This window comes from Xenia sp. Carnegie-2017, unplaced genomic scaffold, assembly GCF_021976095.1.
Source record: "Xenia sp. Carnegie-2017 unplaced genomic scaffold, XeniaSp_v1 HiC_scaffold_25, whole genome shotgun sequence".
Classification (NCBI taxonomy): domain Eukaryota; kingdom Metazoa; phylum Cnidaria; class Anthozoa; order Malacalcyonacea; family Xeniidae; genus Xenia; species Xenia sp. Carnegie-2017.
In genome coordinates, this window is record NW_025813488.1 from 3,206,745 (window position 1) to 3,224,018 (window position 17,274).

The 17,274-nt window shown below is 34.3% G+C and overlaps 2 protein-coding genes across 2 annotated transcripts; one reads left to right on the top strand and one right to left on the bottom strand.

The window, feature by feature from the left end:
* Positions 1 to 183: 183 nt before the first annotated feature.
* Positions 184 to 7,306, bottom strand: LOC124452793 (malignant fibrous histiocytoma-amplified sequence 1 homolog). Its single transcript, XM_047003408.1, has 11 exons — positions 6,984 to 7,306; positions 5,256 to 6,286; positions 4,700 to 4,916; positions 4,153 to 4,505; positions 3,646 to 3,975; positions 3,224 to 3,417; positions 2,138 to 2,363; positions 1,424 to 1,678; positions 991 to 1,204; positions 839 to 901; positions 184 to 636 (listed from the first exon to the last, which is right to left on the bottom strand). The coding sequence occupies exons 2-11, from the start codon at positions 6,249 to 6,251 to the stop codon at positions 380 to 382; spliced, it is 3,105 nt and encodes a 1,034-aa protein (XP_046859364.1). The 5' UTR covers positions 6,252 to 6,286; positions 6,984 to 7,306; the 3' UTR covers positions 184 to 379.
* A 5,106-nt stretch (positions 7,307 to 12,412) lies between these two features.
* LOC124453549 (homeobox protein Nkx-2.2a-like) lies at positions 12,413 to 14,141 on the top strand. Its single transcript, XM_047004334.1, has 2 exons — positions 12,413 to 12,741; positions 13,098 to 14,141. The coding sequence occupies exons 1-2, from the start codon at positions 12,540 to 12,542 to the stop codon at positions 13,565 to 13,567; spliced, it is 672 nt and encodes a 223-aa protein (XP_046860290.1). The 5' UTR covers positions 12,413 to 12,539; the 3' UTR covers positions 13,568 to 14,141.
* The last annotated feature ends 3,133 nt before the right edge of the window (positions 14,142 to 17,274 follow it).

Sequence of the window (17,274 nt, forward strand, 5' to 3'; positions counted from 1 at the left end):
TGCGCGAGCATATCTTGAATTTCGCGGGTTAACGCGGGAGTGTTGCCTGTAAGAGATATTACACCTGTCAAGCCCCGAAAAGTAGCAGGCACGGTACGCGCGCACCGCACAATATGCAAAATAGTACAATTTGATGTCAAAAATAAGGTACAGGGCAGAGCAGTTTCATCTGGAATTCACGTGTTTGTGTCGTAATAATTTCATATCACTATATTTCTAAAATTTGGAATGTAATAATTATACTATATTTCACATTTCTTGAAAATTATCTGCCTTAGAAGTAGAAAGCTTATAAATTGAATTTCTAAAATTTGTAAATTGCGATTATAAAAGAGCATAAACGTTGATTAAAAATTCAATTTTAAAACATCTTATTTTGTCAGACTTGACGAGATTTAGTCAATATCATATCGGCAACATTGTTCAAATCTAATTCCCTGAGTGCTTTAATGATTATTCCAATCTTTGCTTCTTTCCCCATTCTCTCCATCCATTTTGTAAGCATTTTCACGGACTGTTCGCGTGTATTGCCGGGATAATCGACCCTAATAGTGTCGTCTAACTTCCCAAGTTGCAGCTTGCGAGCTAGACCTGGCCAACTCGTGCCCAGTTCTTTCGCAATATCATCCAACCAATCTAAGAAAAAGATATAAACACTTTGCTAGGATCTTCAAAAATGTAATTGAAAAATAAAGAAAACAGTGGATGTTATGGATATAACAAAGTTTGCATTTCAATTTTCATACGATACACCGTAAACATCACGTTAATGATACACCCATTGTCATCACATCTATTGACATCATCACACACAAATACACAATTTAACGCAATTTACCTTGCCTCAAACAAACATCAGGAATTTCAGTTGATTCTGGATGAAGATATTCCTGAAAAGCAACTACATAAAGATAAAAATTGCATTAAATCACAGAATGAAAAGTGACCAGAATGGCCGAAATTCAGCTATAAAGTTATCTTAAATGATACCTTTTGAAGGAAATAAATGATCCATATTTACTTTATGAGGAACACCATCTATTTTTGCTGGACAACATACGTAATTTCTTCGATTTTCACTGACTCGAAACCAGTCTCCAGTAAAACGATAGGGAGAGGTGACACCTAGTTTAACACATTGGGGGCAAGTTGTGAAAGTGACAAATTGCATACCAGGCCATTCTTTCAGCAGTTTCTGCAATTCCTAAAATTCGTTACAACTGTAAAACTTAACAATCCATTGAAAATGACGAGGAGGAGAAAATCTTATGTAAATTTTTGTCGACAAACCAATGACGCAGCTACGATACTTGGGAAGGGTGTGCTCATGTATTCATACTATAATCCGCAGGAAACAGCTGATTTCAAAGAAAGTAAATACTTCAGAATATGAATAATTAGCAGCTGTGACACTGTAACAAACCTCAAGCAATGTTAGCAACACCTTCCATAGTTTTTCAACTTGTAATTTTGGTGCTCTTGCCGTAACTTGTAACGTCTCACATCTATGATCCCTCATCACATTGCTTTGGATATGAACGTCGTCAAAGTTCATGTGAAAACCGTTCTGCCAATGATCGTAATCGTCAGGTCCATGGCGATGGCATAATACACTGAAGCGCTGAAAAATACCAAATGGAAGATATCGCGAAAGACCAAAGCCAGCCGTCACTTCAATCTGGTACAGAAAATAATAATATGAACATTGGATGACGATAGGGCAGGTTTGAAAACACACAAAAGGACTGATGAAAACTGAAATTTTCTTTATCAACAAATATCGTTATTGATACAATTGATTGCAGGTTATCAGTCAATCAAATCTAATTCAAACAATCCATTGTAGGCAATTAGCCAATCAAAACTAATTTAAATCTACATACAAAGTAAGATTACCAATTTCCTTTGAAAGTACGTTCATATAAAAACACTTTTGAAAACATGGAAATTGTTCCTGTAACCTAACATAATTGTTTTGCAACATTATCACATTTCCGCGTCAAAAAAGAAACCTGGTCATCAGTTTATATAAAACTGGAACTTGTGGCATATTTGATAACTACTTGGAACTTCCACTAGAGATATAACAAAGTTCATGTGAATGTAATTTAGTTAAACACGTAGATAAATTTCCTACCTGCGAGGATTTGGGCTTTGGTGGCCATATTTTATGAAACGATCCTCGGCGTTCTGTTTTGAAGAACCACGGAAGTAAATAACATGCTCCAGATGGTCCATCTTTGGGAGCATCCGAAAGATGGTAGGCAGGTGTGGGTATCTTGCAGGCAAAGCCAAAGTATGTTAACAACTTCACAAGTTCACTGAAGATATCTTCATCGTCAAAAAATTCCAACCACAAACATCTGAACAAATCATAGAAGAAAATAGGTTACTATGTTAGTAAAGACCAGGTTACAGTGTTAGTAAAGACCAGGTTACAGTGTTAGTAAAGACCAGGTTACTGTGTTAGTAAAGACCTGCTTACTATGTTAGTAAAGACCAAGTTACAGTGTTAGTAAAGACCAAGTTACAGTGTTAGTAAAGACCAGGTTACAGTATTAGTAAAGACTAGGTTACTGTGTTAGTAAAGACTAGGTTACTGTGTTAGTAAAGACTAGGTTACTGTATTAGTAAAGACTAGGTTACTATGTTAGTAAAGACTAGGTTACTGTGTTAGTAAAGACTAGGTTACTGTGTTAGTAAAGACTAGGTTACTGTGTTAGTAAAGACCAAGTTACAGTGTTAGTAAAGACCAGGTTACAGTATTAGTAAAGACTAGGTTACTGTGTTAGTAAAGACTAGGTTACTGTGTTAGTAAAGACTAGGTTACTGTATTAGTAAAGACTAGGTTACTGTGTTAGTAAAGACCAGGTTACTGTGTTAATAAAGACTAGGTTACTGTGTTAGTAAAGACTAGGTTACTGTGTTAGTAAAGACTAGGTTACTGTGTTAGTAAAGACCAAGTTACAGTGTTAGTAAAGACCAGGTTACTGTGTTAGTAAAGACTAGGTTACTGTGTTAGTAAAGACCAGGTTACAGTGTTAGTAAAGAACAGGTTACAGTGTTAGTAAAGAACAGGTTACAGTGTTAGTAAAGACTAGGTTGCTGTGTTAGTAAAGACCAGGTTACTGTGTTAGTATTGTAGGTACTGATTACGTATTGTGTAAGACTAATAAAATTACAAGCAGCAACAAACCAAGATAGATATTAACATGATACAAACCTTAAAATTTTCTCAGACATAACAGCATTTTCAAGCAATTCATTTTTGTCTTGATCAAACATAAACTTTACAATACCAATCGTTCTAATGCTTTCGTTGTACTCAAGACTAAAATCGTGCCGAAATATGTTCTTGAGCAACGATCCAAGCCAATACGGATTCAAAACAATATTTTTTTGCATACCTTGGATGTCCTAGCGTGAGAAAATTGGAAAAAAAACATGCAAATTAATACATTTTTTTATAAATCGTCAGTTGATGCAAGGGATAGTCGGGAATCAATTACAGTTGTAAAAGTAGTAGTGACTTTTTATTATATTTACTGTGCATAATTGCTCCTCTTTACCACCTTTCATACACAGTTGTACCGGCAAAAATTGCTTCTTTCCTACACCATTGTACATACAAGATATTAAGCTCACCTTAAAATACTGTAGCTCACCAATGGTGTCAAGATACAAAACACAGGATCGCAATTCACACTCTGTAACTTCAATTTTCCGAATGATTAACGACTCGTGAAGCTCGGAAACAGATAAACACGGCACTTTAAGGGACTTTCGAAGGGCTTTGATCTCTTTCTCGACGTTCACCCATGATTCTGGAAGAGTTATGTCAACATATGGGGACAGATTTTTATCCCTAGCGATCCTCACGAGTTCACGTCGTAACCTTAAGGTGCCTGCCAGCGATTTGTTGCTAATGGCAATGACATTCATGGCTAAATTGCCGTCTAAGTTCTCGTGCTCTTCCTAAAAGAAATGCTTTGAAATTTAATCATCATAAGAAATAAACTATGTGTTAGTTTGTAGTGATCAGGACGCGAAAGACAAATAAAAAATATTTACGTTCTATCTGTCTGTTTAAACTATGATGTCAAATTGAACCGTAAGAACAAAAACATGCAAAATGTAAAATAAAATAGTTACCTTATAATGTAAAGACAAAACAGGCAGTTTATCTTTCTGCTCTTGAAGTTGCTCCATAATTTTCGACTTTTCATCAGAAGAAACACAATGTTCCAGTTTACGTTTAACGTTTTCTATTATTTCACGTAACATTTCCTCGCGTTGTTCCTTCATATTTTTCACAATATTTCGACATTTCAGATCGATCTCTTCTTCATTACGACATAGGTCAACGTGTGTAGGAACCAATAGGATTTTAGCTTTAGGAACACGTGACGCAACTAGAGATATCCATTGTGCAACTTCTTCGTGATAATTTGCAGAATTTTCAAAAACGTAACGAAATAAATTCACCACCAAGATAAATAACGCTCCTAAATTTGAAAACAACATGTACATTAGTAACGTACTATCTTGAGAGGATAGTAGCGATGACTTGGTACGTATATACATTCGGTTTCTTCAACCTGTTACTGACGGAATTTTTATAGATGAACTGCAATTCATATTCACAAATGAGCCATGACAGTAAAGTTCTCACGAGTTGCATAAACGTATCTAAATTTACCTTCGGAGAGAAAAAGTTGATGAGTCATTTGATAAGCTTTCTGTCCTGCGCAATCAATAACCATCAACTCCAACTCGTCCACATGTGGTTCAGGTTTCCAATTGTAAAACACGACACCAAATGTTCTGTCATCTTCATTTATCTGTGTCGATTCACCCTCCATCAACATTTTTACAAGACATGTTTTTCCCGCCATAGACTGTCCCAATATAAGGACCTAAATACAGTGACATAAAAACGTTATTTAGTACTGGAACTTGAACACTTCAGTCAAACAGCACAATCTGGACACCAGTTCATACAAGAGTGACGTAGACAAGTGAGGTAATGACGTAGCCAGCCCGCGAGTTTGGTCGTGCAACGGAAATATTTAGATATTCATTCACAGTAAAAACAATACATTTCTTAACAAATGAATAATGTCAATGATCTAAAATTTACATAACATGACCAAATGTGCGAGCTGGCTGCCAGAGACTTAAATGCATGGCACAGATAGCTATTAAAATACATGGCCAAAATGACCCAATCCTCTGTAGCTATATGATGTACTAACCTTTAGTCGTTTTGAATGAATATCTTTAGTTTTATCCATGGCATGATAATAACTACGGATACTTTGTATTCCTTGATTACATACACCAACTGGTGGAACTTGTAAAGGATTATTGTCACAAAAAAGTGTCTCCATTTGTCCAAGGTGTTTTATGCTTCGAGGTAGGGAAGACAAGAGATTCTCATGAAGATTAAGATATCGCAACTCCTTTAACTGGCCAATAGATTTTGGTAGAGTTTTTAATTTATTCTGATTAAGAACCAGGTACCTCAAATTGACAAGGTTTCCTAAATTTTCATGTAAAGCCATCAACAGATTGCTGTTCAGATATAATTTCTTCAAATTAGTCAACTCAAAAAGTCCATTGGGAAGAGTGGAAAGTTTGTTCTTTGTAAGCTGCAATCGCTCTAATTTTTTCAAGTTCTTGATATCTTCTGGGATATCCTGTAGATCGATGTCGCTTACATAAAGTTTACGTAGATTTGAAAGTCTTGTAATGCACGATGGTAGATGTTTCAATACATTATTACTTATATCAAGAATTTCCAGATTTTGTAAATAAGCAAAAAGCTCAGGAAGGCCAGTAAGTTGACAATTACTGATACACAGCTCCTCGAGATTAATCAGCCTGGTTAAATGTGCCGGAAAAGCTCCCAAATTATTGTTTCGCAAATCCAACACCTTGAGTTGGCTAAGATTAACAAAAGATTTCGGAATGATAAATGGAGGATTTTCCTCATTTTCATTTTCACAACGACACAATACCAAATGTTCCAAGTTTTTCATTCCGCCCAATTCATGGGGGATCGTAATGTTGTTGGTAAAAATCTTGAAAACTTGCAGCTGAGGATGAGAATAAATGCTCACAGGAAAATCTGGAGAAGGATCATAGCTGGTCAAGTCACATGTCACCTTACCATCGATATTATTGATGGTAGGGGATGTTGGTGGGAACTTATAATCGATTAATTGAAAGTCTTCTTCAAAGTCATCCATATTGGAGACACGTTACTGATGACAACCATTTGCTTCTAAGGAAAATATGAAAAACAATAAAGGAGTAGTTAATGTTGCACAAAAAAATTGACTGGTAATAAGATCTGTGATGAAGAAGAATAAGACAAATACAAAAGGTTAATTTGAACCATGATGAATAGGAAATGCAGTTTTTAATAATAAGACTTACATAAATTAGTTTTTAGTATCATCATTTTAAACAATTCATCAAATAAACTCCCATTTTCTAAGTAATTTAAGGTGAACACATATACATTTATACACTAAATATGAGGGTTAATTAACCCACGATTTTACTCAAACATTAAACTTAGCTACAATACAAAGCAAAACCAAATATTTGCAAGTTTTAAGTAGAAAAACTAGCTTTACAATGAAATGAATGATGGTGTAATGATTTCTTAATGAAGAATGACTTACTAATAGGAATGTTTACAAATATACTGACACTGGCCTTGAAATCAACGTCATTAATATTGATATTTGATGCAATTTTATAGCTTAATGAAGAGGTCAAATACCTGTAATGGTTTTTCGGCAGGGTATGTTGTACTTGAACTTTTTTATACTTTTTACTTTTATATTACTTTTATACTTTTTATACTTTTTATACTTGAACTTTTTGTACTTGAACTTTAATAATGTTAAAGTCACTAAAATGAGAAAATATCTTCACTGTGTGGAAAATAATGATATGGCTTCAATATGTACCTGAAAAATAATTTCTTTTCACAGTTTGGCAGTATTCAAGTTAACTCATAACCAAATGCAGCAGATAACAGAACAGGTGCTTACATAATGCTTAAGACACTACAAATAATTACAAATCAGTTCAAACTCGCCGCCGTACATCAACTGATCCATTCACGTCAAAATAACATTTAATCATATTATTTAATGATTCATATCATTAGAAATAAACACAAGTACAAAACAAAGATAATTACGATGTAATTTTCGTAAAATCTTGGGCACTTCCTACGCCACTATTTTACATCCGCTGCCTGCCAGACCGGACACACACGGCACATAACGTAGAGTTCCGATGAGTAATCTCGACTCGAATCAATAATATCAATAATCAAACAATCAATAAAATTTATGCAGTCGTAAATTTTGCGGAAATAGATTCAAAACTGCCATCTAAATACTAAGCTTAACAACCATTTTGAAATATTGATTAAATAGGTCAATAATATGGAAGTTGTCACCACAGATGAAGGTAGTCACTATTGGTAAGATTGTCACCATACTAAAGGTTGTCACCATAGATATGGTTGTCGCTATACCATAATATGATTGCCATCACAGATAACGGTGGTCTCTATTGGTAAGATTGTCACCATAGAAAAGATTGTCACCATTCAAATGGTTGACACCACAAATATATCATTTTGACCAAAAATATTGCGGTCACGTCTTTCGATGTCTCAGATAACATAAGCTTAACATAATTTGCATTTAAAAAATGAAATTGCTAATCATGAAGAATAGCTTAGGGCAAAACTAAATAAAATTTTAAGTTAGTTTAAATTGACACTAACTACGTTGACAGGTTTACTGTTAACGTTAAAGTTAGTACTCTGCTGATAATGTGGAAACAGTTTAAGACAGCACGATTCTTCATTAACACAGAGAACAACAAGAACTTCTATTTTAGCTCAGAGATGTTGAGGTCTTCTATCTGAGAGTTGTTCCAGAGTTTCGTCGCGTTGACGCCACGACACTATGCAAAATATTCGTCTTACACAAAGGATTACTTCACTTTGAAAGTATTTTGAAAGCTCAAAACTAATCCAGGATTAGCTCTGGTGGTTTTAAAAGAAACCCTTTTCACATATCCTTATTTGTTATGATAGTAATTTCATTTCCGTAGAGGTGGCATTTTTTATTTCGCATCTGCTTGAAAACGGGCGACTTAGCAATTTCTCGCTTTCAATGAAAAGTCTTTACTACATGCACTATTTCCTAAAAATTACTGGATTAATTTAAATGGTGTTTATGAAATAGCATAGTTGTACGTCGCGTTTTATGTAAATCTCGCTTCCACAAATAGTTGGCGCATTCTTAAGAATCGTCATAAAATCTGAAAGAAGTTTGTATGGAGAAACAGGAGACACGATCATAATTTAGATGAAACTCGTAGAATTCATTACAAAAAAAATCACGTAACTTTCTTTTGACACAAACGAAAGAAAAAACGAATTCACGAAATAGATGAACGATTCATTTCAGTATTAAATTTCCGTGCTTCTTCACTGCAAAAACAACAAAGTTGATACAAAGGCGACCACTAAGTTCATTAATTAAAACTATGTAAGATGAAAAAAAATTTACAACAAAAACAAGCATACAAAATTCCTCATTCAAGCTAATAATCTTTATTCATTTTTAGAAGATGGAAAAAGAAGTTTGTATTAATCATAGCTGATAAGTTAATTGGTTTAATCTTTCCTTCCGTATTTTAAAGAAACTTATGATTACAAATGTAAACAAAAGACAGTAAAATGTGCAAAGACAATATCTGTGTTTATGAAACACGACAAAAATTTCTTGAGGGATTTCATTTTGTCCACAAATGAAGAAAATCATTAATTTTCATGCGTTTGTGTTAATAGACATTGTTTCAAAGAGTAAAGACAATTCCTTAGTATAAAGTCAAAAGCTACAACGAAACAAGAAAGTGTAGGATAAGAGTTGATAATATTGTATCACCCAAATAAAATCCATAGGATCTCAACGTGTGTGGCATGGCTAAACACGAATCATCAAATCATCAAATTGGCATTCAATTCTTTTCCTTTTGAAAATCGGATTAGGAATGGGAGAATGAAACACAATGACCCAAACCTTGCATTAACATCTCAGGTCGATGACTTTTGAGAACATAAACGCACTTGGGGTAAGCCGTGCTTGTCAAAATAGTCAGTATGAGAGACGACAGGCAATTAACGTCCTCGTATAACGTCTATTATCCACCTTTGAATCGTAACAATTGATCTGTTGCTTAACATTCAAGTTTTGACAAGAATCAGAAGTTAAACTAACCGACCATCAACTCCGCCTTGCACTTTAAAGTTAAGATATCGTAAAGGCTACCCATATTTAGTTCAAACAAACATTTGATTTTCCTATCATCATATTACTTCCATAGAAAGGCAGGAATCATCAAATCTATCAACTGAAGCTGAACGTGTTACAGAGCTGTAAACGAGATCTTGCATTCTTCTACATCGTCAAAATTACATTCACAAATATAAACTGCAAAAATAACATATGTGTGACAAAAATAGCCAAGATATTTGCGCAAATCTTGCTCTTAAAACGCCGCGTATAATTTCATAAGTCGATTGACTAAATTATCTCATTGTGAAAGGACTAAATACCAATTGGCAAATGCTATTTGCTATCGAAACTATTTAATGTGTTCAAAAACATATACGCCAGGAGGATATAATATATTGCCTGTGGCTGAAGGAAAAACGAATCGGAAATTTGAACGTGTTTAATTGGATTTGTAAAACATGTTAAATCAGTTTCATGCCACGTAAAATTGTAAAGATGGATTTAAGATCCATGTCGCGCATCATGCTGACATTAGAATGAGAAAAGTTATCAATTGACAACCTACGATAACCAAGTTTGAAAGAAAAATTGTGACTTACATAAATATTTTGTGAATGCAGGTTTACTGATAACTTGTGCACCGGATGTTCGCTCATTAAAGAAAAGCTATTGGAATTTCAGATTTTTGGAACGTTCTTGAAGAGAAATTAGATTTTCTTTAACTCTCAAAGCATGTCAGACTGTACCAAAGTTGTTATTTACATTGTTTAAGACAAACATACGTTTCATAAGAATGACTGTTTTAAGCAAGATTTAATACGCTTATCGATAGAATTAATCCACTATAACAACTACAGATTATACTTACGTGTAAAAATAAACAAAAGATTATTATTGTGAAGCTGGAAAAGGCATGAGAAATATTCAACTTACTACGAGAAGATTTAATTGTCTTAATGCATGTGAAGAGTTGTCTAGATTTTTCATGTTCTTCAATAAAATTCCTTTAAATTTTTTTCCCATTAAATCTCCATTTCAAGTAGAGATGTTATTTCAAAGGTTAATTCTAGTTTTCTGTTTCTTCTTCCTAATAGGAGCGCTGTGAAAAAAAGGCGTGACACCACGCATATTGTTACAAAAGACGCTTTGCTTTTGTCTTAACTTCCAAAATACGAGAGTGTAAATTTGAAGGTAAGCAGTTAGAGCAAACATTTAGCCACCATGGCTATCTGAATAGTCGTCGAGAACGTTCTTAAGTTCATTGAAATCTTCAGAAATCTTTGTTGACTAAACAACACTAGCGATGTTTTTTGAGGGGAAGGTTCGGTTTGTAATGAAACAGATAAAGACGTTGATACTTTTGAACTTGTGGATAACAAATAGCAATGGAGTAGCTAAAAAATGTTTTCCTGTTGTCGATAATTGACGAACTGAGCTCTGAATGCTTTCTAAAGACATCCTAATTACTGTGACAGAAGCGTAGGATTTTAATAAACCTACGTGTGAGAAAGCGATGAGTAGTACGAATGAATGGTAGAAACATGTGAAGACAATCTTAAGACAAGATAGAAATTTGAAAACCTGTGGTGTTTTTATGACCTGCGATGTACAATGTAAACGAGAGACGAAAGATAAACACAAATACTTTGTTGAATTATTAAGAGCCTTGGAGCACTTAGGACAATTAAAGAAGGATCAGATAGCATACAAAATGCTGTGTTTATCAAGTGGGAGGACCCTCCTACTTTTAGCAATGACAAACGATAGTTTCAACAAACACCAGTGATTAAAAGCGATGTGTCAAGGAATGCTTCACCTTTCCGGGCTAAACTATACTGAATAAATACATAAAATTGAGGTGAAATATTTGGGGTATAAACACAAAGTACATGACAGCGTTTCTGTATTTGCTTGTGGCAAACATCAAGCTTAAAATGACTCAAAGCAGGAAATTTGTCGCCTTTTGTAATTGTACCTCAATACATCCATATTTTACATGACACGACATGTAGTCTAGATCTGTTTGATAATTCACCATTCTAATCAAAAATGTTAACTGCAATGAAAGATATAAGAAACTCAAGAGCAAAATACCAATGAGGATCTTAAACGAGGTAATCATGTGATGCTGACGCAAATGCTACAAGCTAGCCAAGATTTAATGTTCTCAACAATAGCGAAATTTTCTTGAGTATATGACGGAAGAAAACCATTTCCACTCAAAACTATACTCAGATTAGACTTACAGCACCATTACAAAGTATGGAAAACTGCGCAAAGATCTTACTTATGATATTGGTTAAACACGTTGCGAAATCGGAGCGAAGCTAATATTTTTTTAACTGTGGTGGTATTAACATAGCTTGTATTAATAAGATTTTTCTTTTACTGTTTTTTTTGCCAAAGATTCGATAGTTAACACTCCAGATCATATTCATATACATCCGGTATTTACACTCTCTTTGTGGGCTCACAAGTCTGTTATTATAAATGCAGGAATTCTGGTAAGATATGACGAAGATTTTAGAAAAAAAAATGTATGTACAACGCCAGTTAACGACACAAAAATGATTTAAAACTTACACGTAGAAGGACCGGCAGTAAAATCCTCCACAGACTGTCGTTTAATCAGAAAATTTGTTTTTACTATACGCTAATAAAAAAGCTTGTTTATTTTTAAACTTTAATCAATTAAACTGCTTATTGCAGTAATGTATTTTAAACAAAAAGCACGTTAAAAATAACGATTCCTAACGATTTAGTAAATGGGACACTCCGATTTCTAGCCCGAAGACAAATAAAGAATTTCACATAGATTAAGAGAAGTACGAACCCTTTTAGCTACTCAAATTGGCACAGGTTTTAAGTCATTTCAGGTTTGTTAAAAGCCATCAATTCGCACTTCCGAGTGGCTATAGTGAGCACACTATGAAGAAGACATATTTGCTGTTGTCGACAATGAAATGTTTATTGTCAGTTATCGAGGTGTCAAAATGACACACGCCTCAAAGTCCCACTACTTCTTTAAATAATTACCTTATCTTCTCAGCTTAAAGATAAAGTGTCGTGTTTTCAAGACTTGTCTCATGCAGTGTCGTTAGGCGTTCAATCAGGAAGGAGCTATATAGATCTTCGACTGAAGAATATAGAGCATTTAAAAGAAAAAAGACATCACTTATCTGTACTTTAATCGATCAAATAATGGAAACATCTGCAGGAAAGACAGCCTTCTCCGTGCGAGACATATTGAACATGCCTCAAAGTAAGGAAGACGAATCCAAAGTCGATGTAAAACGCACAAAGGAGTCCCTTTCGAAAGGATCTTCGCTGGATAAACTAGGAACAAGACAATCTACAACTTCGGTGAACAATGACGTTTACAGAAAGGAGTCGAGCCTTAAAGGTAAGGCCAGACATCAGAAATGGGTTTTGAGATACGACTTTAAACAAGTCATTATCAATGACCATAACTAAGCCGTTACAACTTTACTGCCCAATTAAATTCCTCTCGTCACTTATATATGCTAAACATAACGAGTTTTTGGAAGTTAATAAGTTGAAACAATAATTTTTGCTCGTATGATAAGCCACTCGAGTAGTCGTATGTAGTTCTGGCAAAGAAAGTATTCTTATAATGTAATTACATTTGATGAGCTTTTGAAAGGAATACATGGATTTTCATGTGACAGCGAGAAGAAGTTAAAATAATTTGTTCACTTCTTCTGTAAATTAACGAATCATATATCTTTGCTACAACAGATGCTCAACATTCGATCAGAACATTATCAAACTCTGACACAGAAACCCGGCACGAAAGCATAAAAGCAAAACAGAAGAAACGAAAACGTCGCGTCCTTTTCACGAAGGCTCAGACGTTTGAACTCGAAAGAAGATTTCGTCAGCAAAGATATTTATCAGCGCCCGAGCGAGAACACCTTGCCAGAATGATTTGCCTGACTCCAACACAAGTGAAAATTTGGTTTCAAAATCACAGATACAAACAAAAACGACACATAAGCGAACATGGAGAGGATAGTTTTGATACTCTGAGTATGGCTCACGGCATTCACTACCCAATATACATGAGAGAAGGAGTTGTATATCATAATACAGCAGGAAACTATACCTCTTATTTCCCACCGCATGAAGGTGAATTTTGCAGTGGTTATAAACCCGTGCATTTAACTACAGCACCTTTTTTCTCAACAACACATTTCCAATCGTGGTAAGCGCAAAAACAAGAGATTGAAGAAGTTGGGGAAGCAAAATTGGTAAAATATAACCGCAAAGTTTAACTAAGTCTTAACGACTCCGAGAAGCAATTGCTTATTCAACTGTACAACAAATCATCGTGAAAATTTTTACCACAACAAACGCTCGAACGGAAACAGCTCAAAGCAAAAGTATTCCACTCTTCATAATCTACATATGTCAATACTTTAACCATAGCTAACAACCAAACGAAGACACAAAGTCTATATGTACAAGAATATTGTCTTTATAGTCTCTATCAGTTAAAAACTCATGCAGAAATGATTATGAACAAGAAGAATACGAATCGCTTGACATTCGATGCAAGAGAAACATATTGTACATAAGAAGATATTTATTTAAAGAGCACACACGCACACATATATATATGTAGCTATATTAAATAAGGTGCAACTATTTGAAACTTACAAAAAAAGATAGAAGTAAAATAGAACAAAAAATAAGGTTCCACCATATGCTGTTCTTTTATGTTTCTTCAATATATTAGTTGGGAAACGATCACGAAACTCAGTAATGAAAAACTCTTTCAAATTCTGGACTAAATATTTATCGAGGACGTTTATAAGATCGTACAGGGTGGTGGGTGGAAGAAATTCATTTGATGCATTAAAATACTAAGGTAACGATGATCTCATAAAGCCCCAGAACCCACCCCCCCCGGTCATTGAAAATTGATTAAACAAAAAAAGTTGAATGGTGAAATTATTTCCCCGACAGTCATCAATTCGAAGCAATCAAATAGAATTAAGATATAAATCACATGATAAAGTCATATTTGTTAATAACTTTCCCTCCTCCCTGAATGCTATCGCTATAAAGCCGACTGATAATGCAATCTCAACTCCCAACTTCGTCTCCTCCAATCAAATAAGTCATATTACAAAATCATAAATGACAAACAAAGGTTTTGACAAGTCAATGATTGTATATCTCAATAAGATAGCTGCTACCACGGTTTATAAAAAGACCGTAAATGGATAGATAGATGTGTTTCAAAGATGTCTGCAAAGTTTTCACCAAGAAAAACAATTGGTGTTTTCAATTTTAAAAGCCCAATTTTATTTGCTCGAGCGAGCCAAAAAATTGACTTATTAACAAAATGCACTGGTGTGAGAACGAAACACAAGACACATTAACAAACAAATGGCAGGCATGAAATTTCATAAAGTGGTTTTCTTTTATCATCTCGTACTTAACCTTTCATTCCATAATAAAAGATTGACACAATGTCCAACTTAAACCGTGAATCAAAACACCAGATAGACAGTGTGAATCTGACAATGTTGACGTCAGCTAAATTATCAACTCACTAAATTGATAGTTTGCAGCTTAAAGCCAAAATATTGGCATAATTTTTACAAAAAGTAACAGCTACGTTAGAAATCAAAGAGAGACACAGCCAACGTGAAAAATCGCTTGGAACTATTTGAAATTTTAGGATATGGGACTACCCCCAGCAAAGAGTAACTTTTATAATCGAATAAACAGAAAACTGATACAATAGCCAGCCAATGGATCTTTATCTCGAAAACTTAGAGTATATTTGACTGTAATTATATCTCTTTATCAGTTAAATTGTCATGATTTATAGCAAATTGTCTTTCACAGACAGATTTACTTGAAGTCTAAAGAGTCTACACTTTTAATGTCAGTTCTACAGTTATGAAGGCAGTTAAAAGCATTTTTCAATGATGAGATTTGATAAAAAAAAAGCCTTCCACAAATGACAACGAGTTAAAAAGTCGATTTCAACTAAAGGATTACATTTTTCATCCTTTTGTCTTGAATACTTCACACTCGGACCTGTCTACCTGTCTTGGCACATTCCCTAAGATTATTAACCACTGGTAGCAGATATACGTCAGAGATCTGGAGAATATATACCTCACTTCAAAGTGCAAGTAAAGGTGTTAAAACAAAAGCAGGCAATTTGTTGAAATCAAATTCCTTAACTGCGGTGGGCCCTTCTCGATGTACGCATTAGCAATAAAAATATATCCTACTGACCACCGTGAAACTATCAAATACCTGCCCATATGAAGATTGTCTATTAACGTCTTAGTGTAACTAAGAAAATGAAAGCATCGAGTAAAACATAGTGGGGCTAAATACGTGACCAACAATTTCACCATTTTTGATGTGCGTTCGGACTTTGCCCAGCATCTATAACATCATTTTATTAAGAGACAACTAAGTTATGTCATGATGAAAGTGAAGAACAATCAAAAAAGCAATAACTTCCCAGTTTCTGTTTTCGAAAACTGCCTTTTGCTAAAGTTTCAACACAGTCGATTCGGAGATTTCAATGATTTAAAAGTCGAAGTATAACAGAGAAATCGCTATCATCGTTGAAATAATGAAATTAAGCAAAATATATGTAAACACTTAAACTAATTATATATGGTAAATTGCTACAACTGAAGTGCTTCGTGTTCAAACTTAATGTTTTTCCTATGAAAGCACAAAACCACATGAAATACAAATAGTTGAATTCAGTAAAGGTTTCTTGTTAATAAATACGCATTGCAGTATACAATTTATACAAAACTGTTACGTCAAGTATGAGACAGTTGAATAAGAACATGTCATGTGATATGATATTACCACAGTTTCGAGAGCAAACACGGACACAGGGGGGAGAAGAGGGCTGTATCTAAAGCGCAGGTGTAACATGTTAAAATAAGAAAAAATTCGACAAGACTCATTTTAAGCGTTAGTAGGTATAGAATAGCAATAATTTGCCACTTCAAAAGCTATTAAATCATTACACAACACACGTCCGTCAGTGCAAAGAGGATAAAGGGTCTGAAATTGGATTAAAATACCGGAACTCTTAGTGAAACAATCTTTCGAAGATCATCACCGATTGTAAATGAAGTGTTTACATAACAGATGTGAGATACATTAAAGTATAACATGGGTGACACTGACGTTAGCAAATATATTGTTGTTGAAGTTAAATATAATGTGAGATAAACCGTCCATCAAACTATCAAATTCAGTCAGACATTTTCAGTTTTCTACAAAAACAACCTACAATTCAACCGTAATGCCATGCTTTACAAACACACGTACCACTGAAAACAAACCAACATTGTTCTGATGCATTAAATACCATTTTAAGATTTATGACATAGTAAATTGTTAACTACTTGTTAACTAGTAAATTGATATTCTTAATATAGCCATTGCAAAGAGCAAATAACGTTAGTTTAAATCCGATGGTGTAAATGGGTCATATGATTGACGCACCCACATTTTTATATGGTATAATTTCACAGTTCTTAAGTAAGACAAAACACCAGAGAATTGATTTAACGCTTTCTTGCAGACAAGAAAAAAAGCGAATGACTTAAACGAGAATTCTTCAATGGCGTCAGTTGTCCAACTGCCAATTATTTTTTACGTATTAACTCAACTAAAAACAACAAAATTGTCGCCCAAAAATAACACGTATCTAATTTAGATACTAATTTTCCCAACCATCACAATCACTACTGTTAATTAAACAAGCTTAAGATGGAAACCTACGTAAAACTAACATGGCCACTTAAGATTAAATAAGACTACAAGCTGTGATCATCAACACAGACAAGTTGAAGATTCTCTTATCGTGTTCAACCATGTGGTGATGGTAGTATAATGGCTATAACAATGGAAGATG